We start from the raw sequence: 9,420 nt of genomic DNA on the forward strand, positions 1-9,420 counted from the left end.
AACTGGCGGGCGTTATTTAACTATTTTTACAGTGACAAAAATAAATACACAATAGCTATCATATAGTAAAATTGATTTCTCCAAGTCATAAGGTCGGGAAAACGATTACAGCCCGTTCCGAATGTTTCATACATTGCCCTACCATTCAGAACAGTTACACCGAATTCCTAATAACATTAGGTTACTTATACAAAGTAAATTTCCGTCGTTAATCAGTTCTTTAATTAATCCAAAATAATCCTAGCGAAAATATTCCTAGCGAGCCAAGAAATTCTTGACGGAAACGAAGTAGTTCCAGATGACCCCGAGCCCACGACAATGCGTATATGCACATGTATGTACTCTCCGCGTGCCTTCCTGAATAGAGGTCCGCGTTACCAGCGAAAGATATCCGCGATACGAGCTTTCTCAATATTGACACACACGCGCGGCTTTATCGAAGCAACGTATCAGCCGAAGGAAACGCGCTGCGGCATTTTCACTAAAGTGACACACACACACACTTACCTTCCATCCTGGCTCTTGAATGCTCCTCCGACTTTCTCGACGTCCTCCTCCATCTCACCGTCGTCGTCCCACTGATTCGGACTGCCAACCCCGCCGAGCCATCCCTCGACCGTGTTCCTAGCCGCGGCCAGGGCGATGTTCCTGACGGTCTCATCCCTAGCGCATAAAGGCGCTAAAAATCTGTTAACGATATCGACCTCGTCGCCCTTTGTGGAGGTGCCGCTTCCCGTGGTGCTGTTCGGATCTCTGTACATCTCGTCCTCACTGTTCACCACCTTCTATATTGCTTCTTCTATATATTTCTCTCTCTCTCTCTTCTATGTTAATAATAAACTCTCTCGAACTCTGTCCGCTTAACGTCGTAATTTTTACGCGGCAGAGTAGATACTCTCGGAATAATAATATAATTTAATAGAATCTAATCGTTTATGATACAACAGGCTCGGCGACTCCAAGCGAAGATCCTCCTTTTATAATATTCTCTCTGTGCCGGACACAACGATAACACTGGAACGAGAAAACGATGAAGATCGTTAGAGAACTCGAGAATGGACACCGATACCCGTCTGGATCGCCCCGCAACTTTCACGACGCGCGCTTGACGTTATAATACATTAATAATGATTTATTTCCACGAGACAAAAGCCCATTGAATTACGAAACATTACGCAAGTGACAGATCTATAAAGATACACGTGTGAAGAGTACAGTTTTTGCGCTCTAAATTCAACTTTTTGTAATCAAAATTATGCGCCATAATAATTAACGACCTAGTTGCCATTGAGTAGGTGATTTATTTTTATTCGTGTTAGAAACGCTTAGATCAGATCCCAGACACTTCGAAACGTCGCTTGAGGTTCGGAAAATCAACCGACGAGACTCTGTTTTCGTTGGACGTTGCGCAAAACGGACGCCATACGACCTTTCAACAACCTTTCCTTTACTAACGAAAATAGACAATATATATTTGTGTTACTAAACGAGAAATTATGAATTTATATCTAAGCGTTTCTTTCACAAATAAAAATAAATCACCTTCAATTATCACAAAGCTTATGATAAATAAACGTTCGAAATTTTAATCCTGAGAGCATTTTTTAAACGTTATTTCATTACTTTTTATTTTGGAAATGGCAAAAGGTTCGATTTGATCTGCAAAAGGGTGATTTTGATTTCAAGTCACTTGGTCCAATTTTAAAAAAGTTGTTTAAAAGGGTGCGCGAATATCTTTTTTTCCCACTGTATAGATTGGCCCGATTAATATGCTATCAGACACAATATACTATGTAGTGATTTTTCAATTTATTGTATATACTTCTTAGAGTGTTGTATGTATTTCTCACTTATTCTGAAGAGCCTGGGCGGCAACGATCGATCGGATCATCGGTCAATCGACAGTAATACGCGAATTCCGGTTTTCGTCTCGGCGACTCTACGTTGCTTAGCTCCGCGAACAAAGGGAACAGAGACGAAAAAAAGGAAAGGGTCGTCCCGGTGGTACTTTATCCCTCCCCCTTCTACGCGTAATTACGGTCGTTTCGTCGCGTTTTTTGCCGTGAGAATCGGTCGTAAAACTCGTTTCGTGAGGATTTTACTGCCGGTGCAGCTCGAGATGACCGTTTACAGGGCGATAGAAAGTAGGCGGGTGTCGAGCGATCGCGAGGCGATCCAGGGCGTCGTCGTTTCTTCGATCGAGTGGGGGAGGAGGGTAAAGAGGAACGAGAAAAAGAAAGCTGGGTGGTTGATCCCCTAACGTGTGACGAACCTTCGAAAGGAAACGACTGATCGGGGGAACGTTTCTTTCGTTCTTCTTCAAGCGAAACACCGATCGATCGCGTTCTGTCTGTCCTCCGATTGATACGCCCTGTTTGCCACCCCTTGTATATTTCGTGTCACGTTGACGATACTTCTGGTACTCGAAGCGTGATGCTGACAACAACTCAACGGCAACACGTTACATTGTTTTCTTTACATCGTAACTGCGACTTCCGTCACTGGGCGAGTCCACAGGATTCCGGTTCCAATTGGGGGGTGGTGGGCGGCTGTCCCTCGTGTTTCGCGCGTAATTCACCGGTGGTCGTCGATTCAATCCGTCGGGCGTCTGTAACCGACAGAGACGAGACATTGAAAGAGACAATTTGTACGGAATTACAGGATAAAGGAAACATACTTCAACGATTATTCACGATTGATCGATCTTCGTGGATAGAAACTCACATACATAATAGGATTTGGCTAGCGCGTCTGATCACTGCATTCCGTTTCTACTCATACCATGACGATACACGCGCTTCGGATTGATTTTCAAATTCAATTTTCTCGAAAATTAAGTCAAGAAAGACAAAATTTTATTCTATATTTTTTTCTTATTCTTTGTTCATAAGGAATATTATTCGGTCGGATCCCGTATATTTCATTCCAATCACGAACCGCGTGAATTCTTAACAAAAATAACCAGGCGAAAAACCAAACGGACAAACGTTCCCCGTTATCGATCCACTCCCTTATCGAATTTCCATTCGGGGCCTAGAATCGATCAACTTTAAATATCGCACGCTGCCAACATAACCAGAGAGCTAATAGGTGAAGCACTTCTCCACGATGTGGCTCGATGAGAATATTATCGTCGATCGAACACATTATACAACGAACAATTGAAAGCCGGTAACCCTAGCGTGCTCGCGGTTGTGAACTTTCAACGTAATCACCACTGATGTCGCATTGTGCCGGTTTAATTCTGGCTAGGAATCGACCACCTGACGACGACGAATTTCCGTTCCTGTTCACTATCGCCTATGTATGTGGCGTAGTAATAACGATACATTTGAATTGCATCGATATGGATTGATACCCAGAGTATTTATTTTATTGACGCAATTTTAATCTCCGTGGGGAGATCAAAAAGCTTTCGAATCGAAATCGCTACACACTAATTGGAGAGATGTAAATGAAAATCTAAACGAAAACTACTTTAAGTTCATGCCCTCAGAATTTGAGAAACTATGAATTGTCTACGAGGGACACTGGCACATATATGTACATTTATTTATTCTTCCGTTCAAGCATGATTCCAAAAATACAATTGAATATTATTGTGAATAAACACTTGCTAAAAAATTCCGTAAGAAAAAGAGAAAGGATAACCTACCAATTGATTGCCATTAGCATTCATAAATATATTTTTAAATACACGCAACTGAAGAAAAATCTTAGAATTGAAAAGAATCAATGTCCGAAGTATCGATACTATACTACCTATTACTAGTGTGTAAAGTTTATATCTGGAGACATTGATCGATCGAGCTTCCGGGTCGGCGACTAGGCAGCGAACAAAAAATTCGATTGGCACCTCCCCCGCCGTGCGCACTATGCCCCCGGTGGCTACGGCCTGGAAATGGAAACGGGCCATTATCGAGCCCCGCTTACGCAATTAGCCAATGTCAGGCTGCGGCAGTCTTCTCATTGATTGATCGACCCCCGGCGAGGGAGAAGGCCTAGGTCAAGGTTGTCGGGGTCAGGAAATAAGAGAGGTCGCGTGAACGGTGCAACTTATCGTGGTAGGGGAGGGTGGAGGGTCGAGGAGGAGGAAACTCAGCCATCCAGTATCTTGAAGGGGATAAAACGGGGTGCACACGCTCGAAGGGGAGGCATCGATTTCTCTCAACGTCGCACGGTTTCGAGCCCTCCTACACTAGGCGATTGTCAAGCCGATGTTTCTGCCAGTCAGAACATTTCTGTTCGATCATTGGATTTTACACACGCGAATGGAAAATTTTTTGTCTTTTAAAATCGAACAAATTTTCCATCGAACGAGACGCAAATTAATCCGTATAATAAAATAATAACCGGTTCTGGTATCGTTTGTTTCGTGAAAAAAAAATTACGAGAGATGTATATACGTGGCGACAGAAGAAGGAAACAGAAATCTACGGCATTAATAAACACTTGCTCCACACCGGGTAATTTCCTTAATCACCAAATAGAGATACCAGGCGGTGTACCGTGTACCATTACGCGTATAAAGAGGGGATGTTATAAAGTTCACCGTGGAATATTGAAAACCGTAATGATAACCGTCCGTTTATTGCATGGAAATTTAAATGAAATACCGCCCCGATAAAGCGTACAAGTAAAGACAAGAATAATAATCCTCGTAATGTTATCCTGTGATTACGACGCGCGGCGAACGCGAGGGGAATCACGGAGTGTATAATATACGGCTACTGTAAATCTAATCACCAACGGGCAATAAAAATTAATAGACCGTGAGCGTATAAGCGCATGAAACGAAAAAACGTCACAGAGAGCAGCAAGTTTGCAGAAGAAGGTATGAAGTTCAGAAATAGTAAGACACAGACACACGCAGTGGTAGCGGCCTGGCAATTCCTTGATAGATAAGACAAGACCGCGTTACTCTCTGTTTCTCCAACAAAGCGCGATTGCGAAAATCCTCGCGCCACGGGAACAACGCCATTAGACTGGCGATAAAGAGCTCCGCCGGCTGGAAAGAATACGGGAATCCCACGCACCGAAACGCACCCATAACATTTTCCTATTGCGTAAAAAACACGCGGAGAACGCCCCCGTGACCGGCACCGTTTTCTCGGTGATTCGTGATTCTGCAGGGCCGTCTCAAATTTCCGTTGACGGTGTCGAATGAATCTTTAACAGATTCGTTATTTCAAAATTATCAGAGTTATATCGAATTTTAGTATCTGCTGATGCGCGGTGCAATTGAATAGAACTGGGCTAGCGCATGTCTGTCCACTACGTTCCGTTTCTACTTACTACCATACACGACTACAAGCGTTTTAAATTCATTTTCAAAGTCAACTTTCTCGAAACCAAAGCTCAAATAAATAAATTTTATTCTATATATACCTTCAGGTCTCTAGTCATTTACAATAAAAATGTCTTAGAGTGCAAAAGTTAACCCTTTAACGCCGAGATCTTAAATCGTTATTTCAAAATTATAAGACCCTCATTTTCTTCTTGCTTTATTTATTTTTGGAGGATCACTTAAATTGCTCAATCTAAAACATGGAGATCTACTTCGGATCGTTGAAACTACGGATCCTTACTGACAAAGGTTAGATAAAGTACCATTTACCCTAAAACCGTTTCCAATTTTCTTACCGATCTGTGTTCCTTGATAAGCGAATACACCAAGACGGTGTGGCCTTTTTCGGCAAAGAATTCGCAGAAAGAAGATGGACACGATAAAAAATAGGGGGGTGGGGGGCAGAAAGAAATTCGACAGTCATGGTGGCGAGCCGCGTTACGTGCACGCACAATGCAGCACGGCATAACGGAGAAGGTTTATCGCCCGAGGAACTAAAATAAACACACACGTCGGTGTAAAAGGAAAGCGGCTACGGAAGAAAGGGCGCAAAACGGCGTTTCAGCGTTTCCTCCCCCCATCCTCCCCGTTTCTTCGCGGCGATCTCCGGAACGATCTAAATATTTATAATTCCCAAAAGCCTAACCCTTCTCCTTGCCGGTTCGCGCGTAGCCCCGCATGAATTATTAATGTCGCACTGTGCTACCGTATGCCGAGCGCACGTTGCCGTGCATTTCTGATAACGCGTGTACTTTGTCTTCGAGATGGAACAGAACGGTCCGGGGAAGAAGGGAACTCGCTGGAAAGGATGTGACCGGCAGCTGCGTGGAAACGATCGCCTCGCGTGTGCCCGACACCCGAAAATAATCGAATAAAAACAAACGAATAAATCGGCAATCGGTTGCACGCCCTATATCGTATTCCTGTCAATACACAGTGGACCAAAAGGCCCGAAAAAGTGGCCAAAATAATACTGATTTAAAATGGCGTAGTCAATGTGATAAGTGAATTTATTGGTTTTTTCTATTTTTTATCGGTTACGTTTTTGAAGCTTGGTACTTAAATTGCACCTATTGATATTAGATTCGGAATCAGCGTCCCCACGAAAATATAGTGTTTAGGTTTGAAAAAAATTGGTTTATTAATTTTGGCGACTTTTTCGTGTCTCCTGGTACGCTGTGCAGTGTAGACGCGTCCACGCGATTCAGATGTTATATATGCATATATTACGTGTACACGAGTCTCGAGGGAAAAAAAACATTTATCGGTAGACTGCGGACGTTTATGCAAATATCGGTTTTTTACGGATCGCCGTTACGGTAACACGGAATCAAACGGAGATCTGTTTACTCTATATAGGCGGAGTCTACTGGATTCTAGGTAAAATGGAGAAACAACCTCGTTGGGTTTTAGTGAACTTTTTTACCGGTGCTGAGTTTTACGCGAATGTTCCAGTCATAGTCTATTTTGTAACGATAACGTAAATATTCGTTGCGAGTAAACTCCGAGTTTCAGGCACTTTTAGTATATGAAATTCAACGGGTTTTTTCGGAAAGTTGTGTCAAATGTGTGAGTCACTGTACACTTTATATTTTTCAAATCATATGATATATTCTTATACGCTACTTTTTTTACAATTTATTCTTACTTTTCTCCTCTACTCCCGATACTCCCTTCGTCCAGTAAAAACGTAATAGAAGACATTGTGGTCGAAACGCTACAAACTTTCCTAACGATCCCAATAGTTTACTTTAAACCTAATAAAGTTGTCAATGGATTACCAGCTATTTATTTTTCATTTTCACTTTTATAGCTTCAATTACGAGAGTATAAATCCGTATAAATATTCACAGTCTAATTAGACTGCAATTGCAACGGATTAGAAACCGACCGATCAGTATTTATTGGGAAAAGTAATTTCACCGTATCAAACGCGATCACGATAAACCCACGGAGACTCGATTCATTAAGAGCTATCGTTCGTGTACCGGTCGACGATAAAAGTAATAATACGTCTCATTATTCTATCACAGGCAAATGTAATATCTTCTAACTACAGAAGCGTTTTATGTAACATTAGTTAGCGCGAATTAACGATATTTACGAATGCAAACGGATTATCCTTTGAATAAAACCAGATGCATCCACACCGATTCGAATTTCAATGATTTCCATCGGATCCACGGGACAACGGCAGCGATTCATATCATTGTTTTTTTTCTTTTATTAATCAGGCTTATGATTATATTCGTTACGCGTGTTTATCTCGAAGCTGTTAAGGAATTATCACTACACCGCGGAAGTTTATGGAAATTCACAATTTCTGATACTAAGACATAAAAATTGAAACAAAACAGACTATTGAATTCTGTACTAGATACTTTACTACGTTAATAATAAGACATAGATAGCACTGAACTTTTTATTAAAACATTTATTTTATTATATTATCCACTCATTTCCCTAACGGAAATAGAGTTTGCTCGCTAGTGTACATACACACCTTGGAACCAGCCACGATAACGCGATCAACGAACACTCGCAGGCCCCTGACCCGTAATTAGGCCGTCATTAAAACGTACGAAAATTTTACAAATTACGATCGCGTGACCGTCTCAGTCCAATGTCCACGGTGTGCAGTCGGCCAGGCGTCGATCGAACGATCGAAGCATCGGTCACTCGGATTACGGGGACGCGTAGTGAGCGTCGTTCAGCGTGTGGAACGTTTCTTGAATTGAAATCAGCTCGATTGGAACAATAGCCGACTTGCTACGGTTTATTACTGAAGGAGTGAAATTAGGTTAGAAGTAATCGAGGTGGATGATACAAAAAATGAGAAAATTTGTAAAGCTAAACTTTAGGTAGATAACGAAAAGTTGAGTGAAATTAACCGAGATTTTTCGTTTATTTGGGAACCGATTGAACGGCCAGTTGGGTAAAGAAATTATGTTTCCGTTCGAGTTATTGTTTCAATTGATCCATTAAAGTCTGTGTTTGCAGAAGCATTCGGTATCTGCTCGTGACATACGTACACACCCGCTCATAAGTATTTAGGACACTTATCGGATATGCGGTGAATGTTACCAAGACATTACGAAATCGCTGAAAGTCTAAAATAAATATACTCGGAGGAATATTGAAACTCGACGGGCAACGCTTATACTATTATGAAGTAATAAAAGTCTCCTGGATGATATCATTTTTACGAAACATATTTTCGTCACAGAGACCAGGTGTTCTGATACTTATGAACAACAGTGCAAATAATTTAGTTACGCAGCTGTGCAACCGAAAGAGCTTCGTCTGACTTTTGTGCTGACTTATAGGTACAAATATCGAGGTGAATTAACATAACGTCCGCGGAAAAGAATTGCTAACTGCATTCGTAAATTTGTTATGGATGATTTAGAAAAATGTTAGAAGTATGATTAACGATCAGGTCGTTCCATAAGTAATACGAATTTTCTTTGACGTTTGTAGACAGTACAATACAAAAACGTATTTAAAACAATTTTAATCTTTTACCTGTATATATTTTCACTCATTTTCTACAATATTTCGCCATCTTCTTATACCAACTTTTCAACACCAAACTTCCAATTTCACTTCCACAAACATCAAAGAAAATTCGCTTTATTTAATGAGATGACCTGATGATTTGGTTAGTTCAGTGGTTAGAGTACCTGCTCAAATAGCGAAAAACCCCTGGGATCACCTTGTATAAGAAGACTCACCTGTGGATAACTGAACGAAAGCCGCGCGCCGGTGTCCGGTCGGATCGATTCGGCGATAACGGTGCACAACAAAAAGCTCGCTAAATTCGAGGCGTCGTTACGCCTGCCTCGGCTCGATGGTTAGCGCAAATTGCAAAACCGCCGAGTCGGCTGTTTACGACCTCGCGACACGCGAAGTACCCGACGATAATACTCGCCACAGGACACCGAAACATCGAAGACTCGTAGGACCTTTCACGAAGGAAATCTCTTCGATGGCTCAGAGCTGAACGATGACCAGTTAAAAGTCCATGAAAATTGATCAAAGGACTCTGGTTGATTTTGAATTCTCCGACGATG

The 9,420-nt window shown here is 41.8% G+C and overlaps 1 protein-coding gene across 1 annotated transcript in view; it reads right to left on the reverse strand.

Annotated features, from left to right (window-relative positions):
• Nucleotides 1-974, reverse strand: part of LOC107192189 — a 27,916-nt gene extending 26,942 nt beyond the window's left edge. The window contains exon 1 of the mRNA XM_015581395.1: nt 508-974. Coding sequence (XP_015436881.1) covers nt 508-761 — 254 coding nt within the window. The 5' untranslated portion in view covers nt 762-974. The remainder of the gene's footprint in view (nt 1-507) is intronic.
• Nucleotides 975-9,420: the final 8,446 nt, after the last annotated feature.

Source organism: Dufourea novaeangliae, unplaced genomic scaffold, assembly GCF_001272555.1.
Source record: "Dufourea novaeangliae isolate 0120121106 unplaced genomic scaffold, ASM127255v1 scaffold299, whole genome shotgun sequence".
Classification (NCBI taxonomy): domain Eukaryota; kingdom Metazoa; phylum Arthropoda; class Insecta; order Hymenoptera; family Halictidae; genus Dufourea; species Dufourea novaeangliae.